Raw genomic sequence first — 20,487 nt, 5'->3', positions numbered from 1 at the left:
ACTGGGTTGGACAGAATTATGATGGGGCCGATTTTATATTATCTACAGAGAGATGGGGTTGCAGTGTGAGTTTATTATGGCTGTTAGAATGTTTTAGGTGCTTCAACTGAACAGTTCAGAGGTGAAAATATCAGATGTTCTGAGCAGGGACAGAGCCCAAGTAAACAAGTTGCCAAATTGATAATACTCAAACCGGTTGATTTATACAGGGGGCGGCACAGTGGCGCAGTGGTTAGCATTGCAGCCTCACAGCTCCAGGGACCCGGGTTCGATTCTGGGTACTGCCTGTGCGGAGTTTGCAAGTTCTCCCTGTGTCTGCGTGGGTTTCCTCCGGGTGCTCCGGTTTCCTCCCACATGCCAAAGACCTGCAGGTTGGTAGGTTAATTGGCCATTATAAATTGCCCCTACTACAGGTAGGTTGTAGGGAAATATATAGGGACCGGTGGGGATGTTATTGGAATATGGGATTCGTGTAGGATTCGTATAAATGGGTGGTTGATGGTCGGCACAGACTCGGTGGGCCGAAGGGCCTGTTTCAGTGCTGTATCTCTAAACTAAACTAGATCTTATAACAATCTTTTAGTACAAGAGATTGCTGAGATTTTCTGCAGGAGTTGGCATAAACTATTGATGGGCTCTGTTTTGAAATTGGGTCTCTGTATGCCCTCTTGGATTTCTCGCTATCTGAGAGGATCCAGTTGAAGGAGACAACAGCTTGCATTTACACACAACTTTTTAATGTCATAAAATGTCGCAAAGCACATCACTGAAGTGAGACAAAATTTAACATCGAGCCATATAGAGATGTTTGGCCAGTTGAGCAGTTTGTCTGCTCTTGCCTGATTATAATAGTGGTAATTCTGAGATTATCTTCTGATGTGTATGATGCAGTTGTGCAGTGGCGTCTGGGTGTTCCTGGTTCTATGAAACGTACAGGAGATTAGATAATTGAGAATACTATGGGAATCCTAAGTGTAGCTTGTATGTACCTACTGCAAGGTGGATATAAATGTAGGAGGTTAGTTCTTACTGCAGATTGCACTTTTATATAGTTAGATATATTTGAAAGCAAAGTGAGAAAAAAGATGCTTAATGTTGTCTTTGGGAACTACATCGATTAGGCTTCAGTGATCACTTCCACTGTTCTCAAACCAAACATTTACACAATGGCTTTTTTGAGTTGTGACAGCATTTGTATCACTTGTGCAGCACCACCCACAATCTTGTGTACCTTTTGTGTGAAAGCTAAGTTTTGTCTGGTTTTCTTCTTGATCTCATGGAATCTGTTCTGATCCACTTTCAATATGTGGTAGACATGGCCTTTCACAATCAAATGTACTACATCAGCAGTCAAGGGTGCTTTTCTGATCCATTCCCATCCTGGCTCTCGAATATCTGCAGTAAAGTAAAGGCATATTGGTGTTTAAAGGCTGCATGTGAAAGTGCTAATCTGTGATTATTAAGTGGTTCAAAACACTTTGTGAAATATGACAAATGGAAGACAGCAAATACATTTTCAGTAGAAATTTAGGTGTTCTTTGCATACCAGAAGATAATAAGGGATGAGGAGGATCTTTCAATCTGTTAGGGCACCCATGCAGATTGATTTGAGAGTCCCCAATAGCAGCATCCAATTTTTTCTCATGATTATAGGGATTTCACCCCCACTACTCTACCTGGGAGTTCTACCTTGGATCTAATGTTATCTCTCTAATTTCCCTTGTAAGCCATGGTTTGGCTACCTTTCCCGTTTTACTTTTGCTCCAGATAGGGATAAACAATTGTTGCAGTTCATCCATGCGCTCTTTAAATGTTTGCCATTGCCTATCCACTGTCATCCCTTTAAGTAACATTTCCCAATCCGTCATAGCCAACTCTCACCTCATACCTTCGTAATTTCCTTTACTAAGATTCAGGACCCTAGTCTCAGAATCAACTACATCACTCTCCAACTTGATGAAGAATTCTATCATATTATGGTCGCTCATCCCCAAGGGGTCTCGCACCACCAGATTGTCAATAATTCCCCTCTCATTACACAATACCCAGTCTAGGATGGCCTGTTCTCTAGTTGGTTCCTCTACGGTATTGTGACTAATTTGATTTGCCCAATCTATGTGCAGATTAAGGTCACCCATAATTGCAGATATTCCTTTATCGCCTGCATCTCTAATTTCCTGTTTAATGCCATTCCCAACATCACCACTACAGTTTGGGGGTCTATATACAACCCCCACTAACGTTTTTTGCCTCTTAGTGTTTCTCAGCTCTACCCATACAGATTCCACATCGTCAGAGCTAATACCTTTCCTCACTATTGCATTAATTTCCTCTTTAACCAGTAATGCAACTGCACCACCTTTTCCTTTTTGGCTGTCCTTCCTAAATACTGAATACCCCTGGATGTTCATTTCCCATCCCTGGTCACTTTGTAGCCATGTCTCCGTAATCCCTACTATATCATACCCATTTACATCTAATTGCACGATTAATTCATCCACTTTATTGCGAATGCTCCACGCTGTAGGCACATAGCCTTAAGGATTGTCTTTTTAACATTACTTGTCCCCTTCCCTCTATTTTTTCACTGTGGTCCTGTTTGATTCTGGCCTTTGATTTCTCTGCCTATCACTTATTCCCCTTACTGTTTTTCGTTCTTGTCTTTGATCCCCCCTCCTCTTATGACTCCTTGCAAAGGTTCCCATCCACCTGCCATTTTAGTTTAAACCCTCCCCAACCACTCTAGCAAATACTCCCCCTTGGCCATCAGTCCCACTCCTGCCCAGGTGTAACCCATCCAGTTTGTACTGGTCCCACCTCACCCAGAACCGGTCCCAATGTCCCAGGAATCTAAAACCCTCTCCCTCGCACCATTTCTTCAGCTACATATTCATCCGATATATCCTGCTATTTCTACTCTGACTAGCACATGACACTGGTAGTAATCCTGAGATCACTACCTTTTGAGGTCCTACTTTTCAACTTACTTCCTAGCTCCCTATATTTTGCTTTTAGGACCGCATCCTTTTTTTTTACCTATGTCGTTTGTACCAATGTGTACCACGGCCACTGGCTGTTCACCCTCCCCCTTCAGAATGTCCTGTAGTCACGCTGAGACATCCTTGACCCTAGCACCAGGGAGGCAACATACCATCCTGGAGTCTCTTTTGTGGCCACAGAAACGCCTATCTATTCCCCTTACAATTGAATCCCCTATAACTATTGCATTCCCACACTTTTCTTACACCTCCCCTGTGCAGCAGAGCCAACCGTGGTGCAACAAATGGGCTGTTGCTGCTTTTCCCTGAGAGGCCATTCCCCCCAATAGTATCCAAAGCAGTATATCTGTTTTGCAGGGGAATAGCCACAGGAGATTCCTGAACTGCCTGCCTAGTCCTCTTGCTCTGCCTGGTGGCCACCCATTCCCTTCCTTCCTGTGGAGTCTGAGCCTGTGGTGTGACCACCTCTCTGTACGTGCTATCCATGATACTCTCTGCCTGGTTGCATAGTGTTTACAACCTGTATACCTCCTCTAAAGCGTCTTTTCAAATTTGAAGAGCCCAAGTTTCTCCAGTGCTTCCTCATAACTACGAACTGGGACCATCCTTGTGGCGATCCTTTGTACTGCTAGTACTTGAGTGTCTCCCTTGTATCACATCAGAATTTCAAACAGTACTGAAGGTGTGGTCTGATCAGATAGCTGTATAGGGATCATTACTCTCCCTGACTTGGGTTCAGCTGTGGCTCACTGGTAGCACTCACCTGCATTAGAAGTTTGAGAGTTCAAGTCCCACTCCAGAGTCTTGAGCACAAAATCCAGGCTGACACTCCAGTGCCGTACTGAGGGACTGCTGCACTGTTGGAGGTGTCGTCTTTTAGATGAGGTTTTAAAGCGAGGCCCAGTCTGCCCCCTCAGGTGGCTGTTAAAGATCCTATGGCACTATTTTGAAAGGAGCAGGGCAGTTCTCCCTGTATCCTGGCCAGTATATATCCCTCGGCCAACATTTCAAAAACAGATTATCTAGGCATTGTCCTATTGCTGATTGTGGAAGCTTACTTGTGCAAATTGGCTGCCTTGCTTGATACATTACAATAGTGACTACACTTCTCAAATACTTCATTGGCTGTAAAGTGCTTTGGGATGTCCTGAGGGTTTGATAGGTGCTATGTAAATGCTGTAGAATTAAACTTTTAGTTTTCTTGACTGCTGCTTTGCAGTGATTGGATATTTTCAGCATCAAGTCAACTCAGACTTTCAAATCTTTTTTAATGTCATTCTTACAAATTCACCATTCCTTAAGTATGTGTTGCCAAATTTCCTTCCTGCGAATAGTACTTTATTGCTAATTGAATTTTATGCATTTGGAGAGGTCCAACAAGGCAAAGGAATACACAATGCGAGAATAATAAGAGGTGTAGAGGAAGTGAAGGGCCTTGGAATGAATGTCCACAGATCCATGAAGGTAGTAGGACAGGTTGATAAGGTGGTTAAGAAGATATATGGAATCCTTTCCTTTATTAGCCGAGGTATAGAATATAAGAGCAGGGAGGTTATGCTGGAACTGTATGAATCATTAGTTAGGCCACAGCTTGAGTACTGTGTCCAATTCTGGTCACTTCATTACAGAAAGGCTGTAATTGCGCTAGAGAGGGTAGAGGAGAGATTTACGGGGATGTTGCCAGGACTGGAAAAATGCAGCTTTGGGGAAAGATTGGATAAGCTGGGGTTGTCCTTGGAACAGAGGAGGCTGAGGGGAGATTTGATTGAAATGTACAAAATTGTGAGGGGCCTGGATAGTGTGTATGCGAAGGGCCTATTTACCTTCGCAGAGAGAGATCAGTGACTAGGGGACATATATTTAAAGTGATTGGTAAAAAGATTAGAGGGGAGATGAGGTAAAAGTTTCTTCACCCAGAGGATGGTGGAGATCTGGAACTCATTGCCTGAAAGGGTAGTAAAGGCAGAAACCCTCAACTCATTTAAAAAGTGTCTGGATATGCACCTCAAGTGCCATCACCTGCAAGGCTATGGACCAAAAGCTGGGAGGTGGGATTAGGCTGGGCTGATTTTTCAGCCGGCGCAGACACGATGGGCCAAGTGGCCTCTTTCTATGCTGTAAACTTTCTATTATTTTATGATTGTAATTTATCTGCCATTGTTTTGCTCTATTACATAGTTTGACCAACTCATTCTATAATTTCTAAGTTGCCTTCATTCCACTGATCCTACTCATTTGGCATATTCTGCAAATTTGACCAATTTGCATTGGGTTTCTGTCCAAGTCACTAATGTAAATAAGAAACATTGGTAGTTGAACACTGATCCCTGGTGCAGTTTCACCCAACGCTCACCCCAAAGTAACTCCTCTAACAAGTACCCTTTTTTAAAACACCTGAGCCAATTTCTTTCCCATGACCAAGATTTACTCTGAACCCCTACAGCTTAGAGCTTAATAATCTTTCTTGAGGAACCTTGTCAGATGCATCCTGAAGTCTGCAGGTTTACAACAGTCCACTTCGGAAAGGTCAAGGAGGTTGATCAAGCAGGATATTCCCTTTGAATTCTTGTTGACTGCTGTTAATGATATTACTGTTATACAGATAGTCTTCAAGTTTATATCTGATTGATTCCATGATTTTTTTAATTGTGATTGAAGTTGAACAATTGGCTCTGTAGTAGTCTGTCACCCTTTGAATATGGGTGACAAGTTTGATCTATATAAAGGCCCTGATTTCTAATATGCAGGGTTTTGTCTGTGGTCTTGCATGTATGATGTAGCAAGAAAGAATTTACAATTATATAGCACATTAGTATGCCCTCAGAACATCCTAAAGTGTTCTTCATTCAATGGAATACTTTTGAAGTGTAGTTGTCATAATGCAGGCAAGTGTGAAAGCCAGTTTATACACGGATGGTATCTGAATGCAAGACCAGATCATCTGTTTTTTGGTGATGTTGGTTGTCCAAGACATAATCACATATAGGGTAATTCATAAGTTGCATTAAAAGACAGTAACATATTAAGGAATTGGGACACTGTCATAAGTGGTTTTATTTGGAGTTTCAGGTCCGAGCACGTTTGAAGTTAATACTTTTAAATTCCTGATGGGTCATGCTGTGGCAAACAGAAGGCTTCTGTTATGACTGACCGCTCCAGTCAAAGCCCCCAATCAAAATATATGATTCTGATTGTGGTGGGAGAAGCGCAATGTTAATTCAATCCCGTCGCTCCACAGATCGCCTAACATATCATTTAAAACTTTCCAAATAGGGCGGCGCAGTGGTTAGCACCGCAGCCTCACAGCTCCAGCGACCCGGGTTCAATTCTGGGTACTGCCTGTGTGGAGTTTGCAAGTTCTCCGTGTCTGCGTGGGTTTCCTCTGGGTGCTCCGGTTTCCTCCCACATGCCAAAGACTTGCAGGTTGATAGGTAAATTGGCCATTAGCAATTGCCCCTAGTATAGGTAGGTGGTAGGGAAATATAGGGACCGGTGGGGATGTGGTAGGAATATGGAATTAGTGTAGGATTAGTATAAATTGGTGGTTGGTGGTCGGCACAGACTCGGTGGGCCGAAGGGCCTGTTTCAGTGCTGTATCTCTAAAACTAAACTAAAGAAAGACCCAGCCAAATTGTTCCATCTATTAACCCCTGAATGAGGCTAACCAAACCAGGTGTCTTTAAACCAACAAATTAACTAATTAGAAGAACTAAATTCTTAAACACTATGAAGATATAAACAACATTTAAAATAGAAAAAAATGAAAGTCCTTGCAAATTTACAGTCCAATGTTGCTTGAAGTCCTCACAGAATGTTGCTTGAAGTCGTTTGATGCGGATAAAAGGTTTTTCCACAGTAGAACAATCCGTAGTCTAACTCCAGGTGATGCTTTCCTTCTCCAGCAAATTTCAACAATTAACGACTTGCAGACACTTTCAATAGAATCAATCTGACTTTAGAGTTTTTGAGGGATAAATGATTGTCACAGTCTAACTTCCCTTCCTTTGGTTTAAATCACCAAAAATCTCTGTTTTGGCTTGACTTTTTTAGAATTTTGAGGGATAATTAAACAGATTAGTTTAAGCTAAACAGATTCAGTTTAAGCTTCGGTTGAGAGCTCTTTTTCAGGTGTGCTGTACACCACAGCTGTCTGTGTCCATGTCCTCTGTGTCTGTGTTCTGTTAGAACAAACTGTCTTCAACTAAAAAGCCAGTTCAAAATTGAATTGTAACAAATGTATCGCTTAATACTCACTCCCATGGCTGTATCTATGGTAACGAGAATGCACCCTTTGAATCGCAGTCTCCAAATGGCTGTTTCTAAGGCAACGAAACGTACCTTCCTATAACTCCTGAGGCTTGCTGGTTCTTAAAGCAATACTGATCCTTTGCAAGCCTTAAAGGCAAAGACACTTCTATGATCACACGATCTGAACTGAGATTGTGATTTTTCACTGACTGTCATGACCGGGTATACCCAGTATAAAAATCCAGGGCCAGCAATATCGAGCCCTGATGACCAAATTGTTTCCCCATCACTGAATTGGCACATCTCAGCAAGAGCAGTAGATGTGTTTTTTGTTATAAAATTTTTAAGTAAATCGACATTACCTGAATGAATCCAAATATCCAAATTAAATTTTTTTATTTGTAGTGTTGTCTTTTCCAAGCAGTTCAGAGATATAGCAAAAAATTGACAGAGCCAAAGGAGGAGATATTGGGAGTTTGCCCAATAGGTCAAGAAAGTACCTTGAAAGGAGGGCATCAAAGGTGGTGAACACTGAAAAAGTCCTATCTAAAGTCACATCTGTAAATTCTATCCAGACTAGGAGCCATATTTGAATTCACTGACAGTCCAGATTGCTGCTATTTCTATCCAGTACCTGTCTCTGATGGGGATGATTGAAATAGCTCTATAGATCTTGATTTGAAAGCTTGTAGCAAAATGAGATCTTTTATTCCTCAGCTTTGTCTCTGTAGAATTTGAAAATGTTAACCTGTTGAATCTTTTTTGTGTGAACTTAATTTTTCAATTCAGAATGAGTGCTTTGATTTTTCCATCTTTAACCTGGAGCACATAATGAAGCACCGTCAGTAAAACTCCATATCCAGTGACCCCCTCATGAAAGTTGATGATGGGCAAGACAAAACTGAACACAGATCTGATGTTCAAAACACCTGTTAACATTCACCCTCAAGGCCCAAAATAAATGACGGCCACTTGGATAAGAATCCAAATGGGAACTAGCACTAGTGGAGCTAAACTACACAGAGTGCTTTCAAAAAGGAAGGGAGAGTATTATTTCAATAACTTTATTTTCCTTCATAATTGAAATCACAGATGGTTGGCCAAATGTTGTTTCATTTGGTGCAGAGGTAGGGCAGGCTTCACACCACACCTCTTTTGTCCAAAGAATTGTTCCAGCTGTCTCAGGAAATTAACATTATATTCATCAGTTATATTTTTCTTTTGAAATTAAATATTGTTAGTTGATATGAGCGGGGATTTAGTTATTTGTATACAAAGAATGAAATAGTTTCATGAAGGTAAGCAGTTTTTTTTTCTTTGGGAGAAGGATCTTGAGGAAATCATTACTAAATGGAGATTATAAAATACTATAGTGGAGTGGATTTCTTTTTATTTTCCTGCCAGGTCTGGGGTCATCAAGTAAAGTTGGAGCTCATTTTCCTGGGCCGTGGCCAGTCATGGCCCAACTTGCATAGCATAAGTAATAGAAGCAGGAGTAGGCCATATGACCCATTGAGCTTGCTCCGACATTCAGTAAGATCATGACTAAACTTCTATATCAACTCCATTTTCTTGCCCTATCCTCATATGCCTTAATTCCCTTGTTGGCCAGAAATCTGTCAATCTTGGTCTTGAATATACTCATTAACTGAGCATCCACACCTCTCTAGAGGTGAATTCCAAAGATTCACAACCTCTGAGTGAATAAATTTCTCCTCATCTCAGTTCTAAATGACCCCTAGTTCCAGACTCTACAGCCAGAGGAAACACCCTCTCAGTATCAATCCTGTCAAGCCCTGTAAGAATTTTACACATTTCAATGAGATCACCTCTCATTTTTCTCAACTCCAGAGAATATAGACCCATTCTATTCAATCTTCCCTCTTAAAACAGCCCCCTCACCAGGAATCAATCTGTTGAACCGTCATTGCACCCCTCTCAGGCAAGTATATTTTCCTTGGGTAAGGAAACCAAAACGCAGTAATCCAGATGAGGTCTCAAGTTCCAATGTAATTGGAGCAAGACTTCCTTTCTCTTAAGCTGTGACCACCTTCCAATAAAGGCTAACATACCATTTGTTTTCCTAATTGCTTGCTGTACCTGCAGGTTAACTTGCTGTGATTCACGTACTGTTGTTCAAGCTGTAGTCCCAAAGGGCCATAGGCATCTCTCTCCATTGGAGACAGTTGGTAATGTATAGCTTGATAGGACACCACTCTGCAAACGTAGGGCAAGGCGAGGAAGTGGGCCTCCATGAACTGCCACAGCCAGTATGGGGATTGAACCCGTGCTGTTGGCATCTTACAGCATCACACTCTAGCCATCTAGCCAACTGAGCTAACCGATCCCATATACTAGGACACCCAAATTCCTCTGAATAACAGCACTTTTTAAAATTTGTTCGTGGGATGTGGGCGTCACCAGCTAGGTCAGCATTTATTGCCCATCCCTAATTGCCCTTGAGCGGGTAGTGGTGAGCCACCTTTTTGAACTGCTGCGGTCCTTGGGATGCTGGTACACCATCAGTGCTGGTAGGAAGGGAGTTCCAGGATTTTGACCCAGCAACTGAAGAAACGACTATATAGTTCCAAATCAGCATGGTGTGTGGCTAGGAGGGTAACTTGCAGGTGGTGATGTCCCCATGCATCTGCTGCCCTTGTTCTTCTAGGTGGTCGAGGTCGCGGGTTTGGAAGGTGCTGTCGAAGGAGCCTTGGTGATTTGCTGCAGTGCATCTTATAGATGGTACACGCTGCTGCCACTGTGCATCGGTGGTAGAAGGAGTGAATGTTGAAGGTGGTGGATGGGGCACTAATCAAGCAGGCTGCTTTGTCCTCGGTGGTGTTGAGCTTCTTGAGTGTTGTTGGAGTTGCACCCATCCAGGCAAGTGGGGAGTCGGGAGGTGAGTTACTCACTGCAGAATACCCAGCCTCCGACCTGCTCTTGTAGCCACAGTATTTAAGTGGCTGGTCCAGTTCAGTTTCTGGTCAAAGGTAACAACCAGGTTGTAGATAGTGGGGAATTCAGCAATGGTAATGCCATTGAACATCGAGGGGAGATTATTGGATTCTCTTTTGTTTGAGATGGTCATTGCCTGGCACTTGTGTGGTGCAAATATTACTTGCTATATATCAGCCCAAGCCTGGATAATGTCCAGGACTGCTTCAGTATCTGAGGAGTCACGAATGGTGCTGAACATTGCGCAATCATCAGCGGACAGCCCCACTTCTGACCTTATGTTGGAGGGAAGGTCATTGATGAAGCAGCTGAAGATGCTTGGGCCTAGGACACTACCATGAGGAACTCTTGCAGTGATGTCCTGGGACTGAGATGATTGACCTCCAACAACTTCAACCATCTTCCTTTGTGTTAGGTATGACTCCAACCAGCTGTGTTTTTTCCCCCTGATTCCCATTGACTCCAGTTTTGCTAGGGCTCCTTAATGCCATACTCGGTCAAATGTTGTCTTGATGTCACTGAGGGCAGTCACTGTCACTTCACCTATGGAGTTCAGCTATTTTGTCCATGTTTAGACCAAGACTGTAATGAGGTCAGGAGTTGAGTGGCCCTGGTGGAACCCAAACTGAGCATCAGTGAGCAAGTGCTGCTTGATAGGGTAATTGGCCGGGTTGGGTTTGTCCTGATTTTTGTGGACAGGACATACCTGGGCAATTTTCCACATTGCTGGGTAGATGCCAGTGTTGTAGCTGTACTGGAACAGCTTGGCTAGGGGCGTGGCTAGTTCTGGAGCACAAGTCTTCAGGCCCAAGCATCTTCTGTTGGGATGTTGTCAGGGACCATAGCCTTTGCAGAATCCAGTGCCGTTAGCCTTTTCTTGATAATTCGCGGAGTGAATTGGAATATCCAGAAGACTGGCACCTGTGATGCTGGGGAACTCGGGAGGAGGCCGAGGTGGATCCTGCACTCGGCGCTTCTGGCTGAAGATGGATGCAAATGCTTCCCTTGTCTTTCGCATGAATGCGCTGGGCTTCCCCATCGTTGAGGTTGGAGATATTTGTGGAGCTTCCTCTTCCTGTCAGTTGTTTAATTGTCCACCGCCATTTACGACTGGATGTGGCGAGACTACAAAGCTTAGATCTGATCCGTTGGTTGTGGGATCTATCGCATGCTGCTTCTGCTGTTTGGCATGCGAGTAGTCCTATACTGTAGCTTCACCAGGCTGACACCTCATTTTTAGGTATGCCTGGTGCTGATCCTGGTTGGTCCCCCTGCTTGTTGGTAATGCTAGACTGGGGGATATGCCAGACCATAAGGTTATAGATTGTGGTTGCATACAAGCCTGCTGCTGATAGCCCACATTGTCTCATGGATGCCTAGTTTTGCGTTGCTATATCTGTTCGAAATCTATCCCATTTAGCACAGTAGTAGTGCCACACAACATAATGGTGGGTATCCTCAATGTGACTTTGTCTCCACAAAGACTGTGTAGTGGTCATTCCTACCAATACTGTCATGGACAGATGCATCTACAACAGGTAGCTTAGTGAGGAAGAGGTCAAGTATGTTTTTCTTTCTTGTTGGTTCCCTCACCACCAGCCGCAGGCCCAATCTAGCAGCTATGTCCTTTAGGACTCGGCCAGCTCAGTCAATGGTGGTGCTGCCGAGCCACTCTTGGTGATGGGCATTGAAGTCCCTCACCCAGAGTACATTCTGTGCCTTTGCAACCCTCAGATCTTCTTCCAATTGGTATTCAACATGGAGAAGCACTGATTCATCAGCCAAGGGGGGTGGGGGTGAAGTAGGTGGTAATCAGGAGGTTTCCTTGCCCATGTTTGACCTGAGACTTCATGGGGTATGGAGTCAATGTTGAGGATTCCCAGAGCACCTCCCTCCTGACTGTATACCACTGTGCTGCCACTTCTGGTGGGTCTGTCCTGCCAGTGGGATAGGACATACCCAGGGATGGTGATGGTGTCTGGGACATCATTGTTTAGTTATGATTCTGTAAGTATGACCTAACGTCAGGCTGTTGCTTGCTCGTCACCTTTTTTTTAAAAAAAAATTATTCTGCTGTTCAGCATTACATTTTTTTGGTGTTCTTGTGCTCCAAGCCACCCTCAGAGACTAGCAATTGTTCCTGTATGTATTTGGTGTTCTATATGAAGTTGAATAAATGAGAAAGTACATTCGATTACTTATTGTACTTGCAGTATTCACTATTTGAAACAAGCTAATTGGCTACAGATAGATTACCCTCCCAATCTTTCCTTCATTCCTGTTTTTCTGGCTCTACTCTTATTGGTTTCAGTATTCTTGTGTTACTTAGGCTCCCAATGCTGCTTTCTCTAATCTTAGTACTGTGGGTACAATCTAGGATGAGATCCCAAATACAGCAGTGTTGGAGAAGATCACTTGGACTGTGTGGAGCTCAATTTCTTAATGGAACAGTGTTCTCAGTTATTTCCTGTAAAGGATAAAAATGGCTTGTGTGAAGTGTGAGGAAGACTATACCTGTGGTGGTTTCATTTTTGTATATTATTGTATCTGATGCACTATAGAATATAGGTTTGTGTTATAACTGGTATTAAATTCCTTCTGAGATTATTTCCATTGCACATGCCTCTGCTTCCTTGCATGTAATACCATCCATGGACTTTCCGTTCATTTCCTTTCTTCTCCCCAAGTAACAGCTACAATAGGGCTTCTTGGTAAAGAACGCAAGCTGATTTGAATTAAACACATACCAGTTATCAGATTTGGCAAGATACCAATCATAGCATCTGATGATTGAGAGTTACTTGCATGCTGGCTAATATTTCTAATTAATAGTACCACAAATTTTGTTGCATTTTTGACTTGTGCATAATCTTTGGCCTCCTTATCTCGAGAGACAATGGGTAAACGCCTGGAGGTGGTCAGTGGTGTGTGGAGCAGCGCCTGGAGTGGCTATGAAGGCCAATTCTAGAGTGACAGGCTCTTCCACAGGTGCTGCAGAAAAATTGGTTGTCGGGGCGGTTACACAATTGGCTCTCCCCTTGCGCCTCTTGTCTTTTTTCCTGCCAACTGCTAAGTCTCTTCGACTCGCCACACTTTAGCCCCGCCTTTATGGCTGCCCGCCAGCTCTGGCGAACGCTGGCAACTGACTCCCACGACTTGTGATCAATGTCACAGGCCTTCATGTCGCACTTGCAGACGTCTCTAAAGCGGAGACATGGACAGCCGGTGGGTCTGATACCAGTGGCGAGCTCGCTGTACAATGTGTCTTTGTGCATAATAATACATTGCAATTCATGTAATGAAAGCTGTGCATTTGTAAATATTGTAGGGAGCACAGGTTTCATAAAAGGTTCTTGATTTTTATCCAAATGGTTTTATTCCAATGTTATCAGCTTTCACCATCCTTCACTATACTGTCCTTAACCCAGAAGAATGGCCCACGCTGGGCAAAGCACTTTGTTAGTGAGTTTCCATATGAAGTACCCATTTGTAGAGTGAGATGCATCATCCTGTTGTTGTTTCCTCATCTTTAGCTCTTCCACCCCCAACCATCAAGATAACATGTCTTATCACACAGCCCAGCTCAGAACCAGAAGGTTTGCCTAAATGATCAAGCTGAGATTTTGAGTCCAGTTCTTGAAAGGTCCCAGCTATCTGTCCATTTTGTTAAGTTAAATTTCAATACTGATTCAAAATAATAATTTACAAATATACATAGTAAAATGGCGATACCTTCAATTTTTCAGTATATTTGTCAATAATGGATCGTATTGTATGTTATTGCACATATTCCTTGCAAATAATTTTTTTTGCTTATTTTCCCCTGCAGCTCATGGAGGCCAATTCTGGCATCACCTGTATGGAATCGATTTGCTGTTGCTCAAGCGGAGAAACAGCATGTTCACCTCTTAAAAGAATACTAGATCAAATAATGGGAAGATGCAACCCCTTGCAAGTCAGCAGGTGTGGAATTTCTCTAAATAGTCTGTGCTGCAAGCATATTTCTTACAAACTGGAGCATGAGGAACCTGCTGCTGTTGATGTATAGAACAGCTGTAGGTGTGTCTCCACAAAACTAAAAACTGCTCCTGTTTCTAAAAGAGTTAAAAGTGTTGGGCAAGCAGTAAGTTAGCATTGGAATTTGGGAGGGGGAGGTTGATCCCAGCAGTAAGGTAAAGAAAATTGATTTTTTTGTTACTTTGTATTGTCTGTTTTTTGTGTTGGGTGTAAGTGAGAATTTCCTGTCATTTACTTTATCTAAATGATTAGAAGTTGTATCTTTCTGTCGATTTGGGAACTTTTCAAACTGTGTGTTCTTTGTAGTGTTGTGGGCCTTCAGGTTTATGTTGAGCTTGCTTTCTTCTAATGAATAGTTATTACCAACTAATAACTTTGTGGGTATTGCTCCACCGCATCTCCCCTAATTTTTAAAGCATTCGCAAGCTCTATCTTAGTGTGGTAAATTTCTGCTAAGAATTTATCTGTGGTGTCTGTGCATTTGTTCACTCTTTCACTTTTCCTGAGTTGCTGGTTACAAATCATCCAAACTCTTTTGAAAGGCTCCTCAACTACTATGCGTATGGTTACCCAACCAAACGATAAGATGGCAGTTCACAATCTAAGTACCATGTTTTCCTTTTCTAAAATGACTGACACTGAACTTTTGGAGGGGAAAAATTTCAGGGCAAACAAGTTACTGGGCTAAATCTACATTTAAAATAAATTTATTTGCCCTGTCCTTCAATTTAAAAAATCACATTATGCTTCATCAAGTTTTCAACAGATGTTCCTACTGGTTAACACCAGGCTAAAGGCCGTGAAGTGTCTGCTGGTACTGAAATTGCCATTTTCATTATCACAGCAATTAAGAATCAAGTCTGTTAATGATTAATTCAACATTCACTCATTCTGTTCAAATTCTCATCCACGTGCATGTCTAAACTTTTATAGTTTTCTTTACTGTTCTTCTAAAATAATCATTCTACTATGTGCATGGTTTTTGAAAATAAGCAGATTGTGTCCTTAAAGTAAATTTACAGGTGTAAAAACACCAGATTTTTGACAGGAATTTACTTTTTAAAGCAGTCAAGTAGTTAAAAATTTAAATTTTTCTGGTATCCATTTTCTATTTTGTAAATTAGCTGTGGTTTGTCCCATTAGAATGTTTGGAGACTGAAAATACACAGCATTTTTTTTTTATTTTATGACAATATTTTGGTTACATGTCAATGTGGGGACCAGTAAATATTCCGCATTCTTTAAACAAACATTGTAAGTTGTTTTTAATTTTTATCAATCTAAATGAACTTTCATAGCCAATTTTGGGATTAGGAGTATTGGGGTAGATACAGATAGAATTGATTAAATAAAGAAGCAACTGGCTTCTGTTTTTATACAACCTTTTTAAATCCTCAAGACGTGCTGAAGCATTTCAAGCCAATGAAGCAGTTTTGGAAATGTGGCAACCAATTTGCATTCAGCAAAGTCGCACAAATAGTAATGAGATGGTTGAGAGGTAAATTCCCCTGCTCCTTTTCAAAAGTGTCAAGGGATTTTTTTTCACCCATCTAAGATGGTAGGCAGGTCCCTCGGTTTAACACCCCATCTAAAAGCAGGCATTTCAGACAATGCAGCAGTCCTTCAATACTGCACTGATGTGTCAACCTAGATTATGGGCTCAAGTCACTGATGTGGAGCTTGCATCCGTAACCTTACTGAAATAAGAGTGCTACCACTGAGCCAAAATTCCATATGACATTTTCACCCCTGAGTTATGATGGATAATGGAGTGCTTCAGGCTGGGTTTTGAATAGGGCAGAGGATAAGTATTATGGAGTTTTCATTTTGAGGATTGGAATTTTTATGCAGAATGTTACTCCTGAAGGTTGAAATGGTCAGGTAGCAGTTGGGGTAGGATAGAGTGTATGTGCTCTTCGGGATATGTGGGCTTGTTTGACCAGATAATCTTTTCTCATTCCATGCTTTGTTAATATTTCTTATAGTAAGTATGGTAGGTTTCTCCGAACTTCTCTTATTCTTCCCAAGCGTTCTATATACTTCCTTGCTGTATTGAAATCAAGACTCATCCTATAATGTAATTCATTCTTTCTCTGCACCTCAACTTTGGAAGGCCTACCTTTATTTTGGTTTTCCCTGACATCTGCAGATTTTAAGTCCCAACTTTGGCATCACCTAACTTGATTTATCTCATCTTCTTTCCTTTCCTCTTTTCAACCTTGATGGTTTCCTGACCTATGAGCCTTCGTTGAGCTTTCTCCATTTTAAAAAAGGTTAGCCTATGTGATAAATTCAATTAATTTATCAATTTAAAAAACCTAAATAGCAAATAGAGTTGTGCGGTTAAATTTAAGTTCTGGAATATCACTTTAAAGTTTGAAAATGTTCATGCAGGAATTGAAAAGCTTTTGAGGCAGTTTCAGCCTGTCGACTGTGATCATGTATTTTAGTCCAGAGTGGTGGTTTGTAATCATTTCTTCTTTTGTAAAATAAAATATTTTTCTTTTCAAAGATTTTTGAACAAGTTAGCCTACCAGTTAGCGACATCATAGATTAAATGATTTTGAACAGCACATTATAATGTTAATAGCTAATAGGAATTTTTGTTACAAGTTTTAACAACCGTGCAATGTGTCTTTAATAAAACAAGTTAATGCTAAAATTGTTGAATTTGTATATACTTTGACTAATTTAAATACTCTTGGTGTATTAGAGACTTTGGCGTAGAACTTAAGGATAGTTTTTTTTAAATGTGTTGACCAGTTAAGCTCTTCGACCAAGTTTAAATCTGCATAATTTCCACATTGCAACGTATTCTACGTATCAGGTTGTCAAAGCATATTTTTTTTCTTTAGATCTTGGAATGATCTGGATTCCTGCTACACGAATGACCGAAGCATCTTAACTCTCTCATCAATGGATGGTCCCTCACATTCTTCAAGGGTTTAACAGTTGAGTGAAGACATAGTGGGTGCTGTGTCGTTATTTTCTGTTGGGTTTTGTTCTCTCAATTCCCTATTTAATTCTGAGTCATGGGGGAAGATGGAAATATTTGTAAAGGTCTATCCTTGGCCATCTGTCTTAATTTTGCATATATATCCAATCACAGCCCAAAGATGGTAATGCATTGTATAAAAAGCAGGGCAGAAAATGACAGTTAAGATTGTAATTTATTTGTAAATAGTTGTAACTTACCACAATTTCCTCTTTTTACAAGATGTCCTATTTCTGGAGCTATATTTTTCTATTTTTTTGCTCTTGGAGGGGGGAGGTTAGGGAGTGGGATATTGGAAACTTCCCTTTGGTACATCCCCTTTTTTTTTAGTGCTAGACCTGCACTATTGCTCAATCAATTTTTTTTGGCACTTAAAGTAGCTGTTCATTCAAAAGTGACTTTATGGAAGCAGAATTTCTGGCATGTGACTCATTCTTGTCAACCTCAAAAAACTGGTAGCGTCCTTACCATTCTAATTGCTCCTGCTGTATTTTGTTGGATGACTAATACAGTGAACATGTGGGTGGAAGCAGTCTGCAGTTAATGCTGGAACTGGATTATGAGCTAGTGCAACAATTGCAGTAAATGAGTATGCCAAGTTAAGATCTTAGAATACTTTTTTGTAAAATGTTAAAAAATCAACTTCATAAATTTGGTGCACAGGGTCTGTCTTGATCAAAAACTGGTTTTGTGGTGTTTCCAAAACTGGCCACTAAAAGTGATGGGTGGGGTCTTCCAGTTTGAGTTCACTAGCCTGAAATGTTCTGGCAATTAAAATGGATGGATGGAAAATCACAGACTGGTGAATCCAGAAATGGCAAACAGTGTCTAATATTTCTGCCGTTTGCCTTAGCTTCCAGCACTTGCCAACTACTTATTGCAGCAGACTTGGAAACACCAAAAGACTGAGGTGCTTATCAGAACCCCAAGACTAGATACAGGTTTTTTTTAAAAAATTGCTTAAAATTGGTGATGAGGTATGGGGTATATCTTGGAAGTTAAAACCATTGCTGTACATAATACTGGAGTATTCATTGGTACCTGTACTTTTGTATAGAAAAATTTAGTAATCTAGATAATCGCCACAAACTTTTGCCATCCATAAAAATTGGTTCTACCTTTACACCAGATTGGTTTCTGTGATTGCTATGTAAAAATCACATTGCCTATGTTGTCAACAAGTTAATGTTGGCAAATTGCAATTGCATCTCAAAAACTGCAAGTTGCACTGTTCATTTATGTTTCCAATCTATATCCACATTTTTGGAGAATATTCAGTGTTACTAAACTGAATTATGTAAACCATTCCCATTACTGACTTATTAACAGCAGTTAACCAGTAATTGATGAGAAGTAAAATGCTACAATGTGGATGCTTTTTCAAAGAAGGCGATTAATGAATATCAAAGTGAGATTACTTTTTGATTTAGTTTCTTTTATTAATTTGAAAGTTTCTCAGCAGAGATTCAAAGTTTATTCCAGTGGAAGATAGGAAATTCATAAATTCCTGAATTTCCCATTTTGTATTTCTAGCATTTGTCGTTTTATATCAGTTTTAATGAAATGATTTGGTGGAAGTGTAATTAAACAGCAGTGGGATTTTAATATATTCTCCCAAAATAGACACGCACTGTTACCTACCCAATTGTCAGTACAGTATTAAAAATTACAATTTTGATTGATTACTCACAGCACAATCCTTTTCTTGTTTTTGAACTAGCCAATCTGTGATGCTGCAGATATTAACCACATGAATGAGATTTCTTTCTGTATATACTTCCATAGTAAGTTTTCCCAGTAAGAAGGGTGCAAGATACAGTCAAATTCTTTGGATATTGTGTCCTACCTGGCACTATTTTAGTGGGAAGATTTGTCTGTGAATACGTCAGGCAAGTATGAAGGAAAAAGACAACGACATTATATTTTAGCAAATGATTACAGTGTTTGATTGCAAGGGCGCACAGCTAAATATACAGCATAGACAATCCTGCTTGTGAGTAAATTATTGAAATCTCACTGTCAAACTCCTATTTAAGGTAACATTTGGACGTTTAAAAAATAACCGGTGATAATTGTACTCCCATCAACTAGCTAATTAGGAAGACCAAAGTTCTATCATTGGGCAGAAAACATCTTTTATAGTACAATAAATTCATTTATTCATATGTTCAGTTCAAAATCATGGACACCTACCCAATGCATGAAAAGGGAAAGCTGCAGATTCCACTTTAAAGGTGTTAGATTTGTAACAGTTGCTGGCTTTGCATGGATATCTGTTAAAGTTAAATATTGAATTCAATGATTGTGTTCCAAAATTTTGAAATGTTTACAAAATGCTTTTTAATGTGAGTTGAGATTTAAATCTGAACGAAATGTGCCTTGCAAATGGGGTTTAATGAGAAGGAAAAAATTGCATTATTAAAATGTAACCTTTACAAGGCTTGCAAAACTCTGTAGATCTGGTCCAGTTTTTTTGTGATGTGATCCTACCCTGTTTCAAGGTGTTTCTTAAAGCTTCTTTCTATGATGGAAATGGCAGCGGTATAATGTGACCTGAAAGAAAATGACCGTCTGTCATGTTGGCAAATAATGAGGCAGATACTGAAGGCTGAGAGAATCTCAAAAGCCTTGTTTGTTCCAGTGATACTTCAGTCTGAAAGATGTACTGGCACAGATGCGTTTGGTATGTTTTACATCCGTAGCAATAAAAAACTGAGAATCTTGGACCTCATACACTGATTCTCATTGTTTTGTATGTTTGCATTATGTTTTTGTTAAAATTGTTCTTCTGTTGATTTACTCATTCCTAAGCCACTCTATGTTGGTGTAACTTTTCCTACAATATTTATGGTCATATTTACCAATAAACCAAGGGAAAAAATGAAGTTAAAATAAGAATGTGTTTTTCATTGTTTTAATGTAATCTTAACTATAATAAAGGTAATTGAACAAGGAAAACTTCAGGGCTGCTAAGAAAACTTTCCCAATGTTGTAGCTTCTAGTGAATTGGACCAAATATTTGTGATTTAACCAAGCCTTTTGTTACAATTAAAGGGCACACAGAGGAATTATGTTTCTAGTATTGTAACAGAGGTTCATTTTAAATTTCTTGAATGTAGAGAATAAACTTAATTAAAGGACTGAAGACCAACAGATCCTCTGGGCCAGATGGAATATATCATCGGGCAATGGCCATGGTCATAAAATAATCATTGAGTACTGGTGAGGTTCTGCAAAACTAGAATCTACATGTATAATAGGGGACAAGTTCAA

The 20,487-nt window shown here is 40.6% G+C and overlaps 1 protein-coding gene across 1 annotated transcript in view; it reads left to right on the top strand.

Moving 5' to 3' along the window:
• Positions 1–20,112, top strand: part of atp11b (ATPase phospholipid transporting 11B) — a 168,099-nt gene extending 147,987 nt beyond the window's left edge. The window contains exons 29-30 of the mRNA XM_068042349.1: positions 14,032–14,165; positions 17,075–20,112. Of these exons, the coding sequence (XP_067898450.1) occupies positions 14,032–14,165; positions 17,075–17,168 (228 nt within the window). The 3' untranslated portion in view covers positions 17,169–20,112. The remainder of the gene's footprint in view (positions 1–14,031; positions 14,166–17,074) is intronic.
• The last annotated feature ends 375 nt before the right edge of the window (positions 20,113–20,487 follow it).

Source organism: Heterodontus francisci, chromosome 11 (genome assembly GCF_036365525.1).
Source record: "Heterodontus francisci isolate sHetFra1 chromosome 11, sHetFra1.hap1, whole genome shotgun sequence".
Taxonomy (NCBI): domain Eukaryota; kingdom Metazoa; phylum Chordata; class Chondrichthyes; order Heterodontiformes; family Heterodontidae; genus Heterodontus; species Heterodontus francisci.
This window is presented reverse-complemented; position numbering and strand designations above follow the sequence as displayed.